The 23886-nt window shown below is 48.7% G+C and overlaps 2 protein-coding genes and 1 long non-coding RNA gene across 3 annotated transcripts; all 3 read right to left on the reverse strand.

The window, feature by feature from the left end:
• Positions 1–1985, reverse strand: LOC136719415 (zona pellucida sperm-binding protein 4). Its single transcript, XM_066697337.1, has 9 exons — positions 1823–1985; positions 1503–1690; positions 1310–1407; positions 1101–1231; positions 820–1009; positions 586–733; positions 431–509; positions 213–332; positions 1–122 (listed from the first exon to the last, which is right to left on the reverse strand). The coding sequence occupies exons 1-9, from the start codon at positions 1983–1985 to the stop codon at positions 1–3; spliced, it is 1239 nt and encodes a 412-aa protein (XP_066553434.1).
• Positions 1986–11715: 9730 nt separating this feature from the next.
• LOC136718797 (uncharacterized) lies at positions 11716–14705 on the reverse strand. Its single transcript, XR_010805318.1, has 2 exons — positions 12187–14705; positions 11716–12088 (listed from the first exon to the last, which is right to left on the reverse strand). It is a non-coding gene; the product is annotated as an uncharacterized LOC136718797 (long non-coding RNA).
• A 6666-nt stretch (positions 14706–21371) lies between these two features.
• On the reverse strand, positions 21372–23886 carry LOC136719416 (zona pellucida sperm-binding protein 4-like). Its single transcript, XM_066697338.1, has 5 exons — positions 23355–23886; positions 23188–23279; positions 23081–23109; positions 22698–22965; positions 21372–22611 (listed from the first exon to the last, which is right to left on the reverse strand). The coding sequence occupies exons 1-5, from the start codon at positions 23859–23861 to the stop codon at positions 22371–22373; spliced, it is 1137 nt and encodes a 378-aa protein (XP_066553435.1). The 5' UTR covers positions 23862–23886; the 3' UTR covers positions 21372–22370.

The following is a 23886-nucleotide window of genomic DNA, read 5'->3' on the forward strand; positions in this document are numbered from 1 at the left end:
TTACAGTTGGGATGCCCGCATGTGGGGCCTGGCTCTCCACACAGCCGCCAGCACCACAGCACAGAGCACAAGCACCGTGAAGGCAGCCACGGTCAGCACACCATAGCCGAAAGCCTGGGGCACTGTGGAGACGGGAGAGGGACAGGCAGCTCACAAGGGTGCAGACATGAGAGGGCTGAGCGCCAGCAGAGTGTCAAAGCTCCCCTCCTCACCTTCACTGGGAGAAGCCCTCCTGTCCACAGCAGGGAGCTCAGAGGCAGTCAGGATCACTTCCCCACTGGACACCACGGCCATCTCCCTGGAGGCCCTCTGCACCGGGGCAACAGCTCTCCCTGAAGGGACAAGAGCAGCATTACAGAAGCAGCCCCTCCACTGGGGGAGCCTTAGGGAAAGATGCCAGTCCAGCTCACACTGGAACCGAGCCACTCACTCATTCTCTGGTTGCACGGAGTGACACAGCGGTCAGTAGCACTGGGTTGGCACACTGCTGCACTACAGTGGATGAACACCTGGGGGAGCACGAGATGCAGTACAATACAATGCCGCCATGGGGAATGTGGCGTTCCTTGGCCAATAGACCCTTACCTTCGCCTTCAGAGGGAGCTGGGAGCCAGCATCCACAAAAGTGAACATCTGCACGATGAAGCGCTTGTAGTGCGTTGGGTATGGCAGCCCTGAAGAGCCAGCCACAGGAACCAAGGTGGTCTGGTACTGGTCATCTCTGTACGGACACCTGGAAAGAGCACCACACATGGGTCAAGAGGTCTGCCTAAACCACCAACACAAGCTGGCCGGCAAGAGATACAGGGCTCCAGTTACCCAGCAACCAGCAGGCTCCACTGGGGCTGGCCGAGCGGGCTGGGGGTGGAAGTTGCCCAGCAGTCTTCCAGAGTCAGGACAATGTTGGGGTCGGTCCTATTCAGGATGCGAACCTCAACATACACAGGATCCCGCAGGACCTTGGTCACGGGGTAGTCCCCATCACCGTAGTAGGCGTCATACACAGCTTCTACAGGAGGAACGACGGAGAGCTTTAGGAAGCCAGCATGCATTGGAAACCAGTACATAGCATGGCCATGTACAAGGGCTCATCACAGTACCCGTTGCAATCCTGAGCTCCACACTGAGAGGTCCAGGGGCCACGACTGAAGGAGGAGGCGGGGCTGCAGTGTACACTACAGCCTCCACAGGAACAAGCTCACTGCCCGAATACTTGCACAGGAAGGTCAGGCTGGAAGGAGAAGCAGGCAGCCATTGGACCCAGTCGGGTACTGGCACATGGAGACGGCCACTGGGGAGCCCCACTTACTCATAGTAGCTGTCCCTGGTGATGGAGCCATCAGGCCCCTCCTGCACATCACGTTTAGAGGACATCGTGTTCTCGTACACCACATCGCCACCCTCACTCTGGAAGAGGGAAGCAGACCCTCACGTTATACAGCCAAGACAATCAGCACAAGGCGCTGCAATGCTCAGGCCAAAGCTGGGAACCGCTTCCTCACCTTCAGTGTGCTGCCACAGGCACTGACTGGGAACTGGAACAAGGCAAAGCCAGCAGTGGTGCCAACAGGGCTGCAGGGGGCGCCCTGACCCCCCAGCAGGCTGACGGTGTCAAGGCTCAGCGGAGGCCTGGTCACATTCCTGGGTACTACAACCACAAACTGACCATCCGTGGTGCATTGCACAGTCACTGGAGGGAGAGGGGAGAAGATTAGCAAAGCAATGCGCTCAGGAGCCGTTTGTACGAGATTTTGCCCATACCACTCACCCTCATTGCTGTAATAACAGGGCTGTCTTCCCCTCTGATCAAAGCAGCAGTTACTCGCTTCACAGTCGGCTCTACTGATTGCAGGGGCGCCACACGCCATTTTCTCGTTGTCACTAACCGAGCAGTTCTGACCCTGGGCTATAGACACGTCCACCGCAGCCGCCATCAGCAGACAGACAAGACTCCAGACCCGCACGCTCATCCCAGACCTCTCCATTGTGCAACTCGGCAACGAAGTGCCGAGAAGCGGCGCTCCGCTCCTTAAATAATCCGGCGCCCTGATTGGCTCAGGGCTGGCCCTGGCGCAGCAGGCTGCACGAGGATTTCAGCCACCCCAGCGGGCCAGTCGGGCTCTTTGGTGGAGCTCTCGCTTTGCTGCCGCACAATCACTGTCAGATGCCACATCACTGTCTGTCGGCAAGCCCGCCGCGCCCCGCTGCGCTCACTTCACTGCCCCGGCTCTCAACGCACAGCTCCCCTACCTACTGAGCACTCATCTCCAAGACTTCCACAGCTTTTTAGAGAGAGTTCCGACTCATCATACGGTCGGTGTGCGACACTCGCAACACTAGCAGTGAAGATGAATAACTGTATGACATTGTAACACGTCTTCTTCAGAGACAGTGAATGCTGGATTTTGAAAAGAACGGAAATGCAAACGCACATTGAAATTGAGCATCGAGTTCAACTTTAAACGGACAGTGTGCCTCATCACGTCCTCCTTGTGACTTGGGACGAGAACACGATTTGATGCCCTGATTGCAACGAACCAATTACTTCCAGCGTCACCGAGTGCACTCTGAAAATGTATGGCAAGCAGTTGTGACATTTAATCCATCATTTCTAAAATCCAAAATACAATTGGTGATATCAAGAATGATCTGCTATTTTTGATATCACCAATTGTATTTTGGATTTCATAAACTGTATTTTTGATATCAGAAATTGAATTTTTGCTATCAAAAATGCATACTAATTATAGCATCCGGTTCTATTTGTCATATCAAAAATGCATACTAATTATCATACGGTTCTATTTTTCATATCAAAAATGCATACTAATTGACGTCCGGTGATTTGAAACTCAACCCTTTACACTCCGCCCCATTATTTTCAGATCTTCCGCGATCGGAGAAATAAATTGTACGTTTTTCAAAACTATAAAATATACCAGAGACTGGAGAAACTAGAGACCGGGAGCTTTCAAACGATGTCTTACTCGCGTATGTAGAGTCTTCATAGCATGGGCTACAGGCTTGCGAAATCAGCCATGTGTCCTAGTGTACAGGGCTGATTTGCGTATGCCCGAGTGTTTGTTTCTAGCCTGTCAGCCGATTTGCCTTAAAATACGAAAGGTCACAACTTGGTCTTTAATTTGATACAAGATAAAAGCATATGGCACAACGAAGCAAGGGGAAACACGGTAACACTTTACAATAATGGGCATTAATTCCTCATGAATTCCGATAGTACAACACGGGGAAAACACATGAATGCATGATGTAATTCTTGTGAACTCATTTGTAATTCAAGTATGTGAATTCATCATGATGTAAAGACTCTTATTCATATGGAATTCTTTTTTAATCCCCTGGCGAGCGAGTAAGAGGGTATGAATTCATTATGATTCATGATTATTAAGGGTCTTCTTTTCTGCAGTATGTTCCTCATGAATTAATTCGTAATTCAACAAATGGTGTTAATCATGTGTACAAATCGGGACTGGCTATTTGAATAAAAGCAAACAAAATATATGGATTCATCTCAATTTTGAATTTTAAAATATATTTTTCTTGCAATAATCGGCGTTATGCCAAGTTACGTTTTCTCGTAAGGAATCGAGCTTATTTACAAGCTAATCACATGCACTTCATGTTTAAAGACAATTATTTTGAAGTCATGACTTATTCATGTTTTTCTCCTAATGAACACTGCATGATCGAACGACTATAGTCAACTGAAATATGTGGGTATAGCCGCTTCATGCTTTGCTGTAAGGGCATACAATTATTGTTTTTAAATGTTAGCGCATGTATATACGTGTAAATATTGTAGCGATATCTGCTGCGTGTGTTCGCCACCAAAACAACAAATAATCGGACCGAGCCGTGTTTCCTGCAACAGGCTTTATTTTTCAAAACATTGTAATGCAGCTACACCCGTCTCTATCACTTCTGTCCTGTCCTACTTCTGCGGCGGACCGGGCGCCCCTATATATGCCCTCCCACAATCACGGCGCCTAAGTTCCCGCGCTGCGCTGACCCATGAACGCGGAATTCAGTATTTCCCTCTGTCTAACAGTAATAATTACATTGTTCATTGTTTTCTTGTTTTACTCTGTTTTTAAATTCTGTAAAGCGCTTTGAGCACCATCAAAAAAGCGCTGAATAAATAAAGGTATTATTATTATTGTTATTATTATGATCACTGAATGCCGTGGAACGCGTTGATGACCCAGCGGACCCGTGTGTGACTCGATTCACAGGCACATCGGGGCACCGTTTGTAGTAGTACATCCCAAACAGCATGAAACCCCTATACCTACATATTTTAGAATACATTCTTGCCCTTAGACTAAGGACTTTACTATAATGGTCTGCTCATGCAGTGTTCGTTACGAGATAACATGAATCAGTCATGACTTTCAAATAATTGGCTGTAAACATGAAGTGCATTAGCTTGTAAATAAGCATGATTCTTTACAAGAAAACGTAACGTGGCAAAACCCCGATTTTTACAAGCAATAATACATTTTAAACCTCAAAATTGTGATGAATCCATACATTTTGTTTGCTTTTATTCAAATAGCCAGTCTCGATTTGTATTGAATTTGTATTTGTAATGAGTTCATACCCTCTTACTTGCTTGTGTGAATTCATGTGTGAAGACATATACATACATCTGAGTTCACAAGAATAACATCATGCATTCATGTGTTTTTCCTGTGTTGTACTATCGGAATTCATAAAGAATGAATGCCCATTATTGTAAAGTGTTACCAGAAACACAAACAGGAAAAATGCCAGTAGAGAATGGCTACCGCTGAGATTGTTTATTCAACAGTGAACAGGGCAATGTCAGGCTTTAACAACGAGACGAATGGCCATTCTGAGTGCTCTGAATTATGAACATCTACTTGGGGACTTTTCCGAAGAAGGGGATTAACTATAACACGGAAAGCAGACGAAACCGAATGTTAATTAGTATGCATTTTTGATATCAACAGTTAGCAGGTTAATTCTTGATATCAACAATTGTATTCTAGATATCAGCAATTATGGGTTAAATGTCACAACGGCTTGCCATAAAAATGTCCCCAATTGAAACAAACGGCAGGTAACTGCTGCTCTTTTGGAGGTCCCGGTAGCGCATTAAAACAGCGGGCTCTCTAACCTTTGTGCCACTTCGCTGGGATTAGAGCTCTGGAGCAGAGATTTGTGGCTTTAATCCCAGGCAGGAGATACAGTTGCTGTACATTTGCGCAAGGTACAGTACAGATTGCTCCAATAGAAACACAACTGTACAAAGGGGTCAAGATCTGTTAAAACAATGCTATATGTTGTAAGTCATGTAATCATTAAGAATAAGCAGAGACAGGTCACAAAGTGAACTGATTAAAATAGGAATTTATAAAATGTACTATGCTTTGAATTGCTTTGTATTATGTAAATCTGAATTTGTATTGTTTGATGCCTCGTACTGAACTGTATGTTTGCACGTTGTATTGCGCTTATGTTTTGTAATTCGCCTTGGCTAAGGGCGTCTGCCAATCAATAAATAATAATAATTATATACTACTACTACTAATAATAATAATGCAGGACTGGTCATCTGAAAATGGAGATTATAGCAATACAAATCAACAACCCTCTACGGCTTTTTAATGTTCATACAATTACAGACAACCCATGAAGAAATTGTCACACACATAAAACAACAAAAAACGCATTCACTTGCTTTGCAAGGTGTACATTTAAATGTACGGGGGCTGCAACGTATAAAATCCCATTAAGAATCAAGCCTCTGCCACTAAGACTGTAAACCAACCAAATCTCCATCAGTTCCAGCGATCTAATCGCAATATTCAACTTTTTAAATAATTTCCAAATCACAAGTGTGTGAGAGGCTGTGGCGAATGAGTTTTAGGTAGTGCTGTCCGACTCGAGATGCTGCGCACCTGCTAGAAATGTGCGCCTTCATTGGAAATAAGCGGTTTCCGCCGCTGATGTAGGCGTGTCTAGGCGAATGCAAGTCTCTTGTTGTGACGGCCGAATTCATGAACATCTCCATGAATGAGTTTGAGATCCTTATTGATGTGCAGGTGCCTGAGATCAAAGTCATTTTTCTTTCATAGCGGAGCACAAATGTGTTTGGAGTAGTTTTAGCGCACTGAATGCTCGCTCACCTGTTGCTGTCGTGACCGGTATGGTATAGGAACACATTACAAACTAATCACTCTCATCGTAAGTCTGTACAGTTACATTTTCGTCCACGAGAAATCCGGCTATTTCGCGCAGTGCTCCTAACGCTCCTCGGTTAACTCCTGCAGCTCAGAGGAGCGCCTGGCGTACGCGGTCCGAACCCCGAAAAAGTCACTGCTTTTGTTCAAAATACATGGATTCGATTTTTGTATACGCCACCGTCTCCGCAGTCGCTACCAAAATGACAATGTCAGTTTATCTTCATTACGTCATTCTGTTTCGACTAGTTTCAAAGGGTTTGCGGCGTTTCGGCATAGGAGAAAAAGCCCAAGCCGATCTGGGATCACCTCCAGTCGACCCAAAATACAGCAAACGCAAAGGTACACACTCCTAGCTCGGATACCCGCTCTGTGACGAATGTATACATCTCAAATCAAACCTCAGATTCGATGTAACAGACCCAACACTGCATAGTGGCATCAGATGATCGTTTCTATGGAAAAATATGTAAACGGCCACGGGCATGGCGCACGCATGCACAGGTTTCTCTTCGAGATAATGACGTTAGTTGAACAGGAAGTTAATCCCTCATAGGTTAATTCACATTTGCTTTGAATAGATGAACATGCAAAGCTGCTTTTCGAACAATAATTCGTGATCTACACATCTGATCTAACCGGGTAGCTTCGTGTCGGATGTAAGCGTTTGTAACCCCGTTCTCCTCCTGCAGTTTCTACGATACAGTGTCCTCCGATCAGCTGTAGGCTGCCAGCCCCATGGCACTGTGGTGCGATGTTCTGAAAGTGGGAATCTTTTTCTGAACACGTGATTTCGAGCCCTCCAGGGCCTAATTTTCGGCATCACTAGCTGTAGGCACAAAAGCTGCAGAGATCCTGGAAAGCAGCAACACGCCAACTGCGAGCTAAAGGACAGTTTTAGACCAGCTGTAGTGGCCATGGATTGCCATCCTGCTGAACTTGGAGAGCAAACAGGAAAGACACAGGGCATGGTCTGTTCTCAGCTTTATTGATCATTCACACAACAGTCAAGCTGTGGGTGAGCTTGCTCTCCTGTACAGCACAGTCCCCAGCACAGCAATGCACACCACAGCCACAGCAGCCACCACACCAGCCAGGAGCACAACCTCAGCAGAGATGCCTGCAAAGAAAGCCCACCCCACTGGTCACTCACTTTAGGTCAAACCCAGACTACAGCAAGAGACCGCAACCTCTGGCTCCAATTTCAATAGGCCCCAGTACCTGCTTCTTTGCGGTCCTCTGCAGTCAGGGGAGACCTCTGGGCATTCGTCTCCACTGGAGGGATGGCATCCTGCGGCTTCTCCAGCACACGCACAAACACTGTGGCATCACCTTCCCATTCTGGAAGGTGGAGAGGCTTGGATCCAGCCACACATACTATACCCCAGTACCACACGCACAACCAGGCAAAGGATCCTTACCCTCCTTGAAAGCCAAGTCCCTCCTGTACCTCCCAAAGTACCTGGATTTAGAGACAGGGCTACAGCTGGAGTCACAGCAGCTACAGACCTGATCGCTCCCATCCACCGAGCTCCAGCTACAATAGGGATACAGCCATCAGGACGGAGACCCGGAGAAGGACACCAAGGGCCTCAAGCACCCTCCTCCCCCTCTACCTGTTGCCCACAGGGTAGCAGGCCTTGTCCAGGTTGTCCACAGCCTGGGAAGCAGCAGTCACCTTCAGGTGGCAGGTCATGTAGATCTGAGCAGAACAGACATTGGCACAGTTAGTGCACCCTGGGAGAGCTGCTTCAATGCCAAAGAAGCCACACAGTTGAGAAAGCAGAGGCCAACCAAGCCAAAGATGCAAGAGCAGTAGTCAAAAGCTCAGAGGCAGAGTGGCTGGGAGACTTACAGAGCTGTTGGCATCATTGTGGAACCTGAAGGCATCAAGCACCATCTGCAGCTTAGTGACGTCCTGAGGTCTTGGCATGAAGTGAGAACTGGAGCCCGTCACCTTGGCATCAATCAGGCAACTGGGGACAGGAGGAAATCCATGATCAGTCCCTGCTCGGAGTCGACACCCAACACCTGCAAGCACCCTGGCCATGCTTAGCTATGGGATCTCACTCACCCATAGTTCCCAATGAAAGTGTAACTGGGAGAAGAGGTCGGGTCAGAAGTCAAGGTGGCCACACAGCTGTCCACAAACAGCCGCAGGGGCACGTGGCTGGCCTGGTTGACGGAGGCTTGGATGTTCAGGACGTCCCCCAGGAAGTACACGTTGGAGGGTCTAGGGGAGCTCCAGTCATCTGCGGAGACGGGGAGCAGCATGAGGCCTCTACAGAGCAGAGCAGCACTCCAGTACATGGGAGGGTTAGAGCTGCATTAGGTTGGCCTCTACCAGTCATGAGCTGCAGGGAGAAGTCCAGGAGATCCTCCGCAGACTTGGTGGAGGTGTATGGGACCCAGGTTGGCTGCAGGGCATCGCTGCTCACATTGTGGAGCCTATGGAGCAGACAGCAATTACACACCGATCCTACAGCAGCTAGGCTGAAGCAGTACTGCAGCAGAGTCCTCACCGGAGGTAGTGACACTCGATGTGGACAACAGCAGGGTCGGTTCTCACGATGCCAGTGTTGGCAATCGGGGACGGGTGGTAGTTTAGGGAGAAGCTGTAAACCAGCTCGTCTTCGGTCATCTACAAGTGAAAGGCACAACGGTTAAGCTCAGGATGGTTTAACCCATTCACCGTGCGAGTCTACAGCCGTATTCTTCCCCCTCCCCTACTTACCGACAGGGCGCTGCCACAGCCCTGCAGCTCCGACTGGAAGACCAGGACCGTGTCGTTCTGCCCACTGAGCGCACAGCCTCCCAGCTGGATATCCGCAGCCTGGATCAGCTCGCCGGTACCGAACAGGTCTCTCTCCACCGACACCTGGATCGCGCTGTCCCCGCACTGTGCCCACACGACGGGGGGGACTTGCTGCTTGAACAGAGAAGAATCCACTCGCACAACGGCCTTGGCTCTGGCGGGAGGCTTGGCTCTGGCTGCAGGCTTGGCTCTCGCCCACTTAGAAACTCTGCCGGCGTCGCAGAGCCCAGCGAACACACACAGCACTAGCAGCCCACACCAAGAAGCCCTCGTACGTAGCATTGTGGCGAAAATACAAGAACAGCTCACAGATTCGCGATGCTTACCCACACCGCCTCCTTTTATACACTGAGATGATCCCGCTCAGCGTGTCTCTCTGAGGAGACAGCGCGACATTTTCAGGTGGAATTCGGCGACAAGTGGGGCTGCAACAGCAGCGGCGCGGATCCAGCGCGGATCCCAGTGCGTCCCGTCCTGCACAGGTGCAGCGAGTAGTGACGACGGAACCGATTTTGCCGCTGTGTGAGCGTGTTTCGTGCTGTCCCGACTTCATTTTTTAGGCTACAGAGAGCAGATGAGCAACACTCAATTCAATGCTGTTGGTACCACTACCAGTACTCCAGCTAATGATTATAATAGTAGCCTGTGAGTTCGTAGAACTAGGACCCTGCCACCTGCTTTCCTCCCCGCGATAGGTGGCCGTGTCGTCTTTTTAAATAATCCCTTATTGATGAATAATCTCACGATTCCACGCGAATCATGTCAATTAGTCAAGTTATCAACAGAATACCAGGTGCTGTATTGAATTTTGCAATACACCTCGAAGCATGTCATTTCATGCCTTTACTAGGGAACTGGGATTATCCGAGACAAACGCAGTCTCATTATTACAATTCAATGACAGTGTGCACAACGATTTCTCAACACTGTGCCAGGGATGTAATTCACGGGTTGCAGATTGCCGTATCTGTGACACAGTCACTTGACTTCATTTTGTATTTGATATGTTTTCTTCAACATTCGTTTGCACCTTTTTATTTCACTAACTTAACATTCTTTAATTACTTTGAATTTGGCTCGATTGAACTTGGGAAATGGGTTGTCAACAGCGTTCATGGCGGTTTTAATTGAATTATCCATAGAGCTCGTGATTGGTGGAAAATACCATTTCATTACAATACAATTCATTGTAATGTACAATACAATTAATCATTTTACAATCTGCTCAAAACAATATTTCAAGAAATAGAAAATATATAGGCGTTGCTGATTGCTCTTTGCCGTTTAGTCCCTTATTGATGAATAATCTCACGATTCCACACGAATCATGTCAATTCATCAGTCGGACACGTTGAATATTGCGGCAGCAACTGTACACAATTATTGAAAGGGGGCATGCAACGCGTTTTGACCTCATATTCATTACGATTGGTCAGAATGTGTCATTACGTCATTTCAGTGTTTCATTTTACGAGTTGCTAGAATTCTGTACCTTCTCTCCGGGACATATAACATGTGTGTTCATCCCATTGCTGGCTTTCTCTTCAGCCTACGGTTTACACCTTCACAACCGTGACTACATTTACAATATTTAATGGTTCATAAATATATTCGTCATGAAAGTAAATGAAATTAGTTTAAGAATTCATGTATGAGCAGGCGTTATCCATGGCGATGTAGACGTATAACCTATAAGCTATACAAAAGCTCAAATATGATCACTTCAGACCCAACCGAAGTAACTGCAATACTATTCAATAACTTCAGAAAGACGGAGTCAGTAGAAGAGCAAATACGGGTTCAAGTCACCTACGGGGCAGAACAAATTGGAACAAATAATGTGACCGTTACATCAGCGTCCGATACCACTGTCTCAAGTATTGTAGATACAAGGCAGTTTAAGTGCAGGATTATACAGCAGGTATAAAAAGAACACATCGCATATTGTAGATCACGGACTCATTTGAAAAGTAGAATACAGCGCAGTGCCAAATTGAAACAAATGTCGAATTGTAAGGGGTTTTAAAGCAATCTGAATTGCACCGCGGTTAGGTTATTCGACTCCCCCCAGACTTACAGTCTTTTATCCTTCACTAACCGAGTGAAATTCTAGTTTCACGATGGTTTACAGTGGTTTAAAATTCAAGTAATAAAAAAGACACTGTTTTCAACATTCATTATCATTGTATTTTAACCGTCAGAATTAACGGAGATTCTGTTAAATGTTATTTTACAGTTGTGAACACTGATTATACGGTAGTTTGTCATTAAAGAATAAACATATTTCAACCTTCACTATTACAGTTAGTTAATTAACCTTCAAAACTACAGAGATTTTTTACAGTGTGGATACAGGAAGCTTATTGGGATTTCTTCTTTGGATCTGGGCAACATGCCAATCAATACAGATCAAGCAAAAGACCAAGTTTAATCCACCTCAGGACTATACTCTCAGCAACCCCTCACACACGAAAGGGAATTCTGAGCAGCAGACACAAGGAGGGGCCACTTGTTGCCACCCCTGTAAAAGGCACAGTAGGGCCACGAGTACTACACACCGGTTGGCATGCATTACTAGAGGGAAGAGCAGCCACTGAACAGAGGGCCTGGAGTCAGGCTCTGGAGCACACGGCTGAAGGATCTTTGCAAGGCAAGAAGAAACGGAGCGAGTCAGACATTTCACAGTCCACATTTTATTCAAAAACCTGCTCCAGTTACAGTTGGGATGCCCGCATGTGGGGCCTGGCTCTCCACACAGCCGCCAGCACCACAGCACAGAGCACAAGCACCGTGAAGGCAGCCACGGTCAGCACACCATAGCCGAAAGCCTGGGGCACTGTGGAGACGGGAGAGGGACAGGCAGCTCACAAGGGTGCAGACATGAGAGGGCTGAGCGCCAGCAGAGTGTCAAAGCTCCCCTCCTCACCTTCACTGGGAGAAGCCCTCCTGTCCACAGCAGGGAGCTCAGAGGCAGTCAGGATCACTTCCCCACTGGACACCACGGCCATCTCCCTGGAGGCCCTCTGCACCGGGGCAACGGCTCTCCCTGAAGGGACAAGAGCAGCATTACAGAAGCAGCCCCTCCACTGGGGGAGCCTTAGGGAAAGATGCCAGTCCAGCTCACACTGGAACCGAGCCACTCACTCATTCTCTGGTTGCACGGAGTGACACAGCGGTCAGTAGCACTGGGTTGGCACACTGCTGCACTACAGTGGATGAACACCTGGGGGAGCACGAGATGCAGTACAATACAATGCCGCCATGGGGAATGTGGCGTTCCTTGGCCAATAGACCCTTACCTTCGCCTTCAGAGGGAGCTGGGAGCCAGCATCCACAAAAGTGAACATCTGCACGATGAAGCGCTTGTAGTGCGTTGGGTATGGCAGCCCTGAAGAGCCAGCCACAGGAACCAAGGTGGTCTGGTACTGGTCATCTCTGTACGGACACCTGGAAAGAGCACCACACATGGGTCAAGAGGTCTGCCTAAACCACCAACACAAGCTGGCCGGCAAGAGATACAGGGCTCCAGTTACCCAGCAACCAGCAGGCTCCACTGGGGCTGGCCGAGCGGGCTGGGGGTGGAAGTTGCCCAGCAATCTTCCAGAGTCAGGACAATGTTGGGGTCGGTCCTATTCAGGATGCGAACCTCAACATACACAGGATCCCGCAGGACCTTGGTCACGGGGTAGTCCCCATCACCGTAGTAGGCGTCATACACAGCTTCTACAGGAGGAACGACGGAGAGCTTTAGGAAGCCAGCATGCATTGGAAACCAGTACATAGCATGGCCATGTACAAGGGCTCATCACAGTACCCGTTGCAATCCTGAGCTCCACACTGAGAGGTCCAGGGGCCACGACTGAAGGAGGAGGCGGGGCTGCAGTGTACACTACAGCCTCCACAGGAACAAGCTCACTGCCCGAATACTTGCACAGGAAGGTCAGCCTGGAAGGAGAAGCAGGCAGCCATTGGACCCAGTCGGGTACTGGCACATGGAGACGGCCACTGGGGAGCCCCACTTACTCATAGTAGCTGTCCCTGGTGATGGAGCCATCAGGCCCCTCCTGCACATCACGTTTAGAGGACATCGTGTTCTCGTACACCACATCGCCACCCTCACTCTGGAAGAGGGAAGCAGACCCTCACGTTATACAGCCAAGACAATCAGCACAAGGCGCTGCAATGCTCAGGCCAAAGCTGGGAACCGCTTCCTCACCTTCAGTGTGCTGCCACAGGCACTGACTGGGAACTGGAACAAGGCAAAGCCAGCAGTGGTGCCAACAGGGCTGCAGGGGGCGCCCTGACCCCCCAGCAGGCTGACGGTGTCAAGGCTCAGCGGAGGCCTGGTCACATTCCTGGGTACTACAACCACAAACTGACCATCCGTGGTGCATTGCACAGTCACTGGAGGGAGAGGGGAGAAGATTAGCAAAGCAATGCGCTCAGGAGCCGTTTGTACGAGATTTTGCCCATACCACTCACCCTCATTGCTGTAATAACAGGGCTGTCTTCCCCTCTGATCAAAGCAGCAGTTACTCGCTTCACAGTCGGCTCTACTGATTGCAGGGGCGCCACACGCCATTTTCTCGTTGTCACTAACCGAGCAGTTCTGACCCTGGGCTATAGACACGTCCACCGCAGCCGCCATCAGCAGACAGACAAGACTCCAGACCCGCACGCTCATCCCAGACCTCTCCATTGTGCAACTCGGCAACGAAGTGCCGAGAAGCGGCGCTCCGCTCCTTAAATAATCCGGCGCCCTGATTGGCTCAGGGCTGGCCCTGGCGCAGCAGGCTGCACGAGGATTTCAGCCACCCCAGCGGGCCAGTCGGGCTCTTTGGTGGAGCTCTCGCTTTGCTGCCGCACAATCACTGTCAGATGCCACATCACTGTCTGTCGGCAAGCCCGCCGCGCCCCGCTGCGCTCACTTCACTGCCCCGGCTCTCAACGCACAGCTCCCCTACCTACTGAGCACTCATCTCCAAGACTTCCACAGCTTTTTAGAGAGAGTTCCGACTCATCATACGGTCGGTGTGCGACACTCGCAACACTAGCAGTGAAGATGAATAGCTGTATGACATTGTAACACGTCTTCTTCAGAGACAGTGAATGCTGGATTTTGAAAAGAACGGAAATGCAAAAGCACATTGAAATTGAGCATCGAGTTCAACTTTAAACGGACAGTGTGCCTCATCACGTCCTCCTTGTGACTTGGGACGAGAACACGATTTGATGCCCTGATTGCAACGAACCAATTACTTCCAGCGTCACCGAGTGCACTCTGAAAATGTATGGCAAGCAGTTGTGACATTTAATCCATCATTTCTAAAATCCAAAATACAATTGGTGATATCAAGAATGATCTGCTATTTTTGATATCACCAATTGTATTTTGGATTTCATAAACTGTATTTTTGATATCAGAAATTGAATTTTTGCTATCAAAAATGCATACTAATTATAGCATCCGGTTCTATTTGTCATATCAAAAATGCATACTAATTATCATACGGTTCTATTTTTCATATCAAAAATGCATACTAATTGACGTCCGGTGATTTGAAACTCAACCCTTTACACTCCGCCCCATTATTTTCAGATCTTCCGCGATCGGAGAAATAAATTGTACGTTTTTCAAAACTATAAAATATACCAGAGACTGGAGAAACTAGAGACTGGGAGCTTTCAAACGATGTCTTACTCGCGTATGTAGAGTCTTCATAGCATGGGCTACAGGCTTGCGAAATCAGCCATGTGTCCTAGTGTACAGGGCTGATTTGCGTATGCCCGAGTGTTTGTTTCTAGCCTGTCAGCCGATTTGCCTTAAAATACGAAAGGTCACAACTTGGTCTTTAATTTGATACAAGCTAAAAGCATATGGCACAACGAAGCAAGGGGAAACACGGTAACACTTTACAATAATGGGCATTAATTCCTCATGAATTCCGATAGTACAACACGGGGAAAACACATGAATGCATGATGTAATTCTTGTGAACTCATTTGTAATTCAAGTATGTGAATTCATCATGATGTAAAGACTCTTATTCATATGGAATTCTTTTTTAATCCCCTGGCGAGCGAGTAAGAGGGTATGAATTCATTATGATTCATGATTATTAAGGGTCTTCTTTTCTGCAGTATGTTCCTCATGAATTAATTCGTAATTCAACAAATGGTGTTAATCATGTGTACAAATCGGGACTGGCTATTTGAATAAAAGCAAACAAAATATATGGATTCATCTCAATTTTGAATTTTAAAATATATTTTTCTTGCAATAATCGGCGTTATGCCAAGTTACGTTTTCTCGTAAGAAATCGAGCTTATTTACAAGCTAATCACATGCACTTCATGTTTAAAGACAATTATTTTGAAGTCATGACTTATTCATGTTTTTCTCCTAATGAACACTGCATGATCGAACAACTATAGTCAACTGAAATATGTGGGTATAGCCGCTTCATGCTTTGCTGTAAGGGCATACAATTATTGTTTTTAAATGTTAGCGCATGTATATACGTGTAAATATTGTAGCGATATCTGCTGCGTGTGTTCGCCACCAAAACAACAAATAATCGGACCGAGCCGTGTTTCCTGCAACAGGCTTTATTTTTCAAAACATTGTAATGCAGCTACACCCGTCTCTATCACTTCTGTCCTGTCCTACTTCTGCGGCGGACCGGGCGCCCCTATATATGCCCTCGGCCCGTGACGTCTCCCCCAATCACGGCGCCTAAGTTCCCGCGCTGCGCTGACCCATGAACGCGGAATTCAGTATTTCCCTCTGTCTAACAGTAATAATTACATTGTTCATTGTTTTCTTGTTTTACTCTGTTTTTAAAGTCTGTAAAGCGCTTTGAGCACCATCAAAAAAGCGCTGAATAAATAAAGGTATTATTATTATTGTTATTATTATGATCACTGAATGCCGTGGAACGCGTTGATGACCCAGCGGACCCGTGTGTGACTCGATTCACAGGCACATCGGGGCACCGTTTGTAGTAGTACATCCCAAACAGCATGAAACCCCTATACCTACATATTTTACTATACATTCTTGCCCCTAGACTAAGGACTTTACTATAATGCTCTGCTCATGCAGTGTTCGTTACGAGATAACATGAATCATCTCCATGAATGAGTTTGAGATCCTTATTGATGTGCAGGTGCCTGAGATCAAAGTCATTTTTCTTTCATAGCGGAGCACAAATGTGTTTGGAGTAGTTTTAGCGCACTGAATGCTCGCTCACCTGTTGCTGTCGTGACCGGTATGGTATAGGAACACATTACAAACTAATCACTCTCATCGTAAGTCTGTACAGTTACATTTTCGTCCACGAGAAATCCGGCTATTTCGCGCAGTGCTCCTAACGCTCCTCGGTTAACTCCTGCAGCTCAGAGGAGCGCCTGGCGTACGCGGTCCGAACCCCGAAAAAGTCACTGCTTTTGTTCAAAATACATGGATTCGATTTTTGTATACGCCACCGTCTCCGCAGTCGCTACCAAAATGACAATGTCAGTTTATCTTCATTACGTCATTCTGTTTCGACTAGTTTCAAAGGGTTTGCGGCGTTTCGGCATAGGAGAAAAAGCCCAAGCCGATCTGGGATCACCTCCAGTCGACCCAAAATACAGCAAACGCAAAGGTACACACTCCTAGCTCGGATTCCCGCTCTGTGACGAATGTATACATCTCAAATCAAACCTCAGATTCGATGTAACAGACCCAACACTGCATAGTGGCATCAGATGATCGTTTCTATGGAAAAATATGTAAACGGCCACGGGCATGGCGCACGCATGCACAGGTTTCTCTTCGAGATAATGACGTTAGTTGAACAGGAAGTTAATCCCTCATAGGTTAATTCACATTTGCTTTGAATAGATGAACATGCAAAGCTGCTTTTCGAACAATAATTCGTGATCTACACATCTGATCTAACCGGGTAGCTTCGTGTCGGATGTAAGCGTTTGTAACCCCGTTCTCCTCCTGCAGTTTCTACGATACAGTGTCCTCCGATCAGCTGTAGGCTGCCAGCCCCATGGCACTGTGGTGCGATGTTCTGAAAGTGGGAATCTTTTTCTGAACACGTGATTTCGAGCCCTCCAGGGCCTAATTTTCGGCATCACTAGCTGTAGGCACAAAAGCTGCAGAGATCCTGGAAAGCAGCAACACGCCAACTGCGAGCTAAAGGACAGTTTTAGACCAGCTGTAGTGGCCATGGATTGCCATCCTGCTGAACTTGGAGAGCAAACAGGAAAGACACAGGGCATGGTCTGTTCTCAGCTTTATTGATCATTCACACAACAGTCAAGCTGTGGGTGAGCTTGCTCTCCTGTACAGCACAGTCCCCAGCACAGCAATGCACACCACAGCCACAGCAGCCACCACACCAGCCAGGAGCACAACCTCAGCAGAGATGCCTGCAAAGAAAGCCCACCCCACTGGTCACTCACTTTAGGTCAAACCCAGACTACAGCAAGAGACCGCAACCTCTGGCTCCAATTTCAATAGGCCCCAGTACCTGCTTCTTTGCGGTCCTCTGCAGTCAGGGGAGACCTCTGGGCATTCGTCTCCACTGGAGGGATGGCATCCTGCGGCTTCTCCAGCACACGCACAAACACTGTGGCATCACCTTCCCATTCTGGAAGGTGGAGAGGCTTGGATCCAGCCACACATACTATACCCCAGTACCACACGCACAACCAGGCAAAGGATCCTTACCCTCCTTGAAAGCCAAGTCCCTCCTGTACCTCCCAAAGTACCTGGATTTAGAGACAGGGCTACAGCTGGAGTCACAGCAGCTACAGACCTGATCGCTCCCATCCACCGAGCTCCAGCTACAATAGGGATACAGCCATCAGGACGGAGACCCGGAGAAGGACACCAAGGGCCTCAAGCACCCTCCTCCCCCTCTACCTGTTGCCCACAGGGTAGCAGGCCTTGTCCAGGTTGTCCACAGCCTGGGAAGCAGCAGTCACCTTCAGGTGGCAGGTCATGTAGATCTGAGCAGAACAGACATTGGCACAGTTAGTGCACCCTGGGAGAGCTGCTTCAATGCCCAAGAAGCCACACAGTTGAGAAAGCAGAGGCCAACCAAGCCAAAGATGCAAAAGCAGTAGTCAAAAGCTCAGAGGCAGAGTGGCTGGGAGACTTACAGAGCTGTTGGCATCATTGTGGAACCTGAAGGCATCAAGCACCATCTGCAGCTTAGTGACGTCCTGAGGTCTTGGCATGAAGTGAGAACTGGAGCCCGTCACCTTGGCATCAATCAGGCAACTGGGGACAGGAGGAAATCCATGATCAGTCCCTGCTCGGAGTCGACACCCAACACCTGCAAGCACCCTGGCCATGCTTAGCTATGGGATCTCACTCACCCATAGTTCCCAATGAAAGTGTAACTGGGAGAAGAGGTCGGGTCAGAGGTCAAGGTGGCCACACAGCTGTCCACAAACAGCCGCAGGGGCACGTGGCTGGCCTGGTTGACGGAGGCTTGGATGTTCAGGACGTCCCCCAGGAAGTACACGTTGGAGGGTCTAGGGGAGCTCCAGTCATCTGCGGAGACGGGGAGCAGCATGAGGCCTCTACAGAGCAGAGCAGCACTCCAGTACACGGGAGGGTTAGAGCTGCATTAGGTTGGCCTCTACCAGTCATGAGCTGCAGGGAGAAGTCCAGGAGATCCTCCGCAGACTTGGTGGAGGTGTATGGGACCCAGGTTGGCTGCAGGGCATCGCTGCTCACATTGTGGAGCCTATGGAGCAGACAGCAATTACACACCGATCCTACAGCAGCTAGGCTGAAGCAGTACTGCAGCAGAGTCCTCACCGGAGGTAGTGACACTCGATGTGGACAACAGCAGGGTCGGTTCTCACGATGCCAGTGTTGGCAATCGGGGACGGGTGGTAGTTTAGGGAGAAGCTGTAAACCAGCTCGTCTTCGGTCATCTACAAGTGAAAGGCACAACGGTTAAGCTCAGGATGGTTTAACCCATTCACCGTGCGAGTCTACAGCCGTATTCTCCCCCCTCCCCTACTTACCGACAGGGCGCTGCCACAGCCCTGCAGCTCCGACTGGAAGACCAGGACCGTGTCGTTCTGCCCACTGAGCGCACAGCCTCCCAGCTGGATATCCGCAGCCTGGATCAGCTCGCCGGTACCGAACAGGTCTCTCTCCACCGACACCTGGATCGCGCTGTCCCCGCACTGTGCCCACACGACGGGGGGGACTTGCTGCTTGAACAGAGAAGAATCCACTCGCACAACGGCCTTGGCTCTGGCGGGAGGCTTGGCTCTGGCTGCAGGCTTGGCTCTCGCCCACTTAGAAACTCTGCCGGCGTCGCAGAGCCCAGCGAACACACACAGCACTAGCAGCCCACACCAAGAAGCCCTCGTACGTAGCATTGTGGCGAAAATACAAGAACAGCTCACAGATTCGCGATGCTTACCCACACCGCCTCCTTTTATACACTGAGATGATCCCGCTCAGCGTGTCTCTCTGAGGAGACAGCGCGACATTTTCACGTGGAATTCGGCGACAAGTGGGGCTGCAACAGCAGCGGCGCGGATCCAGCGCGGATCCCAGTGCGTCCCGTCCTGCACAGGTGAAGCGAGTAGTGACGACGGAACCGATTTTGCCGCTGTGTGAGCGTGTTTCGTGCTGTCCCGACTTCATTTTTTAGGCTACAGAGAGCAGATGAGCAACACTCAATTCAATGCTGTTGGTACCACTACCAGTACTCCAGCTAATGATTATAATAGTAGCCTGTGAGTTCGTAGAACTAGGACCCTGCCACCTGCTTTCCTCCCCGCGATAGGTGGCCGTGTTGTCTTTTTAAATAATCCCTTATTGATGAATAATCTCACGATTCCACGCGAATCATGTCAATTAGTCAAGTTATCAACAGAATACCAGGTGCTGTATTGAATTTTGCAATACACCTCGAAGCATGTCATTTCATGCCTTTACTAGGGAACTGGGATTATCCGAGACAAACGCAGTCTCATTATTACAATTCAATGACAGTGTGCACAAGGATTTCTCAACACTGTGCCAGGGATGTAATTCACGGGTTGCAGATTGCCGTATCTGTGACACAGTCACTTGACTTCATTTTGTATTTGATATGTTTTCTTCAACATTCGTTTGCACCTTTTTATTTCACTAACTTAACATTCTTTAATTACTTTGAATTTGGCTCGATTGAACTTGGGAAATGGGTTGTCAACAGCGTTCATGGCGGTTTTAATTGAATTATCCATAGAGCTCGTGATTGGTGGAAAATACCATTTCATTACAATACAATTCATTGTAATGTACAATACAATTCATCATTTTACAATCTGCTCAAAACAATATTTCAAGAAATAGAAAATATATAGGCGTTGCTGATTGCTCTTTGCCGTTTAGTCCCTTATTGATGAATAATCTCACGATTCCACACGAATCATGTCAATTCATCAGTCGGACACGTTGAATATTGCGGCAGCAACTGTACACAATTATTGAAAGGGGGCATGCAACGCGTTTTGACCTCATATTCATTACGATTGGTCAGAATGTGTCATTACGTCATTTCAGTGTTTCATTTTACGAGTTGCTAGAATTCTGTACCTTCTCTCCGGGACATATAACATGTGTGTTCATCCCATTGCTGGCTTTCTCTTCAGCCTACGGTTTACACCTTCACAACCGTGACTACATTTACAATATTTAATGGTTCATAAATATATTCGTCATGAAAGTAAATGAAATTAGTTTAAGAATTCATGTATTAGCAGGCGTTATCCATGGCGATGTAGACGTATACCCTATAAGCTATACAAAAGCTCAAATATGATCACTTCAGACCCAACCGGAGTAACTGCAATACTATTCAATAACTTCAGAAAGACGGAGTCAGTAGAAGAGCAAATACGGGTTCAAGTCACCTACGGGGCAGAACAAATTGGAACAAATAATGTGACCGTTACATCAGCGTCCGATACCACTGTCTCAAGTATTGTAGATACAAGGCAGTTTAAGTGCAGGATTATACAGCAGGTATAAAAAGAACACATCGCATATTGTAGATCACGGACTCATTTGAAAAGTAGAATACAGCGCAGTGCCAAATTGAAACAAATGTCGAATTGTAAGGGGTTTTAAAGCAATCTGAATTGCACCGCGGTTAGGTTATTCGACTCCCCCCAGACTTACAGTCTTTTATCCTTCACTAACCGAGTGAAATTCTAGTTTCACGATGGTTTACAGTGGTTTAAAATTCTAGTAATAAAAAAGACACTGTTTTCAACATTCATTATCATTGTATTTTAACTGTCAGAATTAACGGAGATTCTGTTAAATGTTATTTTACAGTTGTGAACACTGATTATACGGTAGTTTGTCATTAAAGAATAAACATATTTCAACCTTCACTATTACAGTTAGTTAATTAACCTTCAAAACTACAGAGATTTTTTACAGTGTGGATACAGGAAGCTTATTGGGATTTCTTCTTTGGATCTGGGCAACATGCCAATCAATACAGATCAAGCAAAAGACCAAGTTTAATCCACCTCAGGACTATACTCTCAGCAACCCCTCACACACGAAAGGGAATTCTGAGCAGCGGACACAAGGAGGGGCCACTTGTTGCCACCCCTGTAAAAGGCACAGTAGGGCCACGAGTACTACACACCGGTTGGCGTGCATTACTAGAGGGAAGAGCAGCCACTGAACAGAGGGCCTGGAGTCAGGCTCTGGAGCACACGGCTGAAGGATCTTTGCAAGGCAAGAAGAAACGGAGCGAGTCAGACATTTCACAGTCCACATTTTATTCAAAAACCTGCTCCAGTTACAGTTGGGATGCCCGCATGTGGGGCCTGGCTCTCCACACAGCCGCCAGCACCACAGCACAGAGCACAAGCACCGTGAAGGCAGCCACGGTCAGCACACCATAGCCGAAAGCCTGGGGCACTGTGGAGACGGGAGAGGGACAGGCAGCTCACAAGGGTGCAGACATGAGAGGGCTGAGCGCCAGCAGAGTGTCAAAGCTCCCCTCCTCACCTTCACTGGGAGAAGCCCTCCTGTCCACAGCAGGGAGCTCAGAGGCAGTCAGGATCACTTCCCCACTGGACACCACGGCCATCTCCCTGGAGGCCCTCTGCACCGGGGCAACAGCTCTCCCTGAAGGGACAAGAGCAGCATTACAGAAGCAGCCCCTCCACTGGGGGAGCCTTAGGGAAAGATGCCAGTCCAGCTCACACTGGAACCGAGCCACTCACTCATTCTCTGGTTGCACGGAGTGACACAGCGGTCAGTAGCACTGGGTTGGCACACTGCTGCACTACAGTGGATGAACACCTGGGGGAGCACGAGATGCAGTACAATACAATGCCGCCATGGGGAATGTGGCGTTCCTTGGCCAATAGACCCTTACCTTCGCCTTCAGAGGGAGCTGGGAGCCAGCATCCACAAAAGTGAACATCTGCACGATGAAGCGCTTGTAGTGCGTTGGGTATGGCAGCCCTGAAGAGCCAGCCACAGGAACCAAGGTGGTCTGGTACTGGTCATCTCTGTACGGACACCTGGAAAGAGCACCACACATGGGTCAAGAGGTCTGCCTAAACCACCAACACAAGCTGGCCGGCAAGAGATACAGGGCTCCAGTTACCCAGCAACCAGCAGGCTCCACTGGGGCTGGCCGAGCGGGCTGGGGGTGGAAGTTGCCCAGCAGTCTTCCAGAGTCAGGACAATGTTGGGGTCGGTCCTATTCAGGATGCGAACCTCAACATACACAGGATCCCGCAGGACCTTGGTCACGGGGTAGTCCCCATCACCGTAGTAGGCGTCATACACAGCTTCTACAGGAGGAACGACGGAGAGCTTTAGGAAGCCAGCATGCATTGGAAACCAGTACATAGCATGGCCATGTACAAGGGCTCATCACAGTACCCGTTGCAATCCTGAGCTCCACACTGAGAGGTCCAGGGGCCACGACTGAAGGAGGAGGCGGGGCTGCAGTGTACACTACAGCCTCCACAGGAACAAGCTCACTGCCCGAATACTTGCACAGGAAGGTCAGCCTGGAAGGAGAAGCAGGCAGCCATTGGACCCAGTCGGGTACTGGCACATGGAGACGGCCACTGGGGAGCCCCACTTACTCATAGTAGCTGTCCCTGGTGATGGAGCCATCAGGCCCCTCCTGCACATCACGTTTAGAGGACATCGTGTTCTCGTACACCACATCGCCACCCTCACTCGAAGAGGGAAGCAGACCCTCACGTTATACAGCCAAGACAATCAGCACAAGGCGCTGCAATGCTCAGGCCAAAGCTGGGAACCGCTTCCTCACCTTCAGTGTGCTGCCACAGGCACTGACTGGGAACTGGAACAAGGCAAAGCCAGCAGTGGTGCCAACAGGGCTGCAGGGGGCACCCTGACCCCCCAGCAGGCTGACGGTGTCAAGGCTCAGCGGAGGCCTGGTCACATTCCTGGGTACTACAACCACAAACTGACCATCCGTGGTGCATTGCACAGTCACTGGAGGGAGAGGGGAGAAGATTAGCAAAGCAATGCGCTCAGGAGCCGTTTGTACGAGATTTTGCCCATACCACTCACCCTCATTGCTGTAATAACAGGGCTGTCTTCCCCTCTGATCAAAGCAGCAGTTACTCGCTTCACAGTCGGCTCTACTGATTGCAGGGGCGCCACACACCATTTTCTCGTTGTCACTAACCGAGCAGTTCTGACCCTGGGCTATAGACACGTCCACCGCAGCCGCCATCAGCAGACAGACAAGACTCCAGACCCGCACGCTCATCCCAGACCTCTCCATTGTGCAACTCGGCAACGAAGTGCCG

The sequence above is a fragment of the Amia ocellicauda genome, chromosome 23 (genome assembly GCF_036373705.1).
Source record: "Amia ocellicauda isolate fAmiCal2 chromosome 23, fAmiCal2.hap1, whole genome shotgun sequence".
Classification (NCBI taxonomy): Eukaryota; Metazoa; Chordata; class Actinopteri; order Amiiformes; family Amiidae; genus Amia; species Amia ocellicauda.

Excerpts from the sequence above, each read along its gene's own strand:
- LOC136719416 (XM_066697338.1), bottom strand. The coding sequence starts at position 23,861 with ATGGAGAGGTCTGGGATGAGCGTGCGGGTCTGGAGTCTTGTCTGTCTG. Across the intron at positions 23,280-23,354 it reads GGAAGCGGTTCCCAGCTTTG|GGTGGCGATGTGGTGTACGA; the intron begins GCCTGAGCATTG and ends TCTTCGAGTGAG. Across the intron at positions 22,966-23,080 it reads CCTGTGCAAGTATTCGGGCA|CCCTTGTACATGGCCATGCT; the intron begins GTGAGCTTGTTC and ends TACTGTGATGAG.
- LOC136719415 (XM_066697337.1), bottom strand. The coding sequence starts at position 1,985 with ATGGAGAGGTCTGGGATGAGCGTGCGGGTCTGGAGTCTTGTCTGTCTG. Across the intron at positions 333-430 it reads TCCGTGCAACCAGAGAATGA|GGAGAGCTGTTGCCCCGGTG; the intron begins GTGAGTGGCTCG and ends TTGTCCCTTCAG. Across the intron at positions 123-212 it reads GAGGGCTTCTCCCAGTGAAG|TGCCCCAGGCTTTCGGCTAT; the intron begins GTGAGGAGGGGA and ends CCGTCTCCACAG.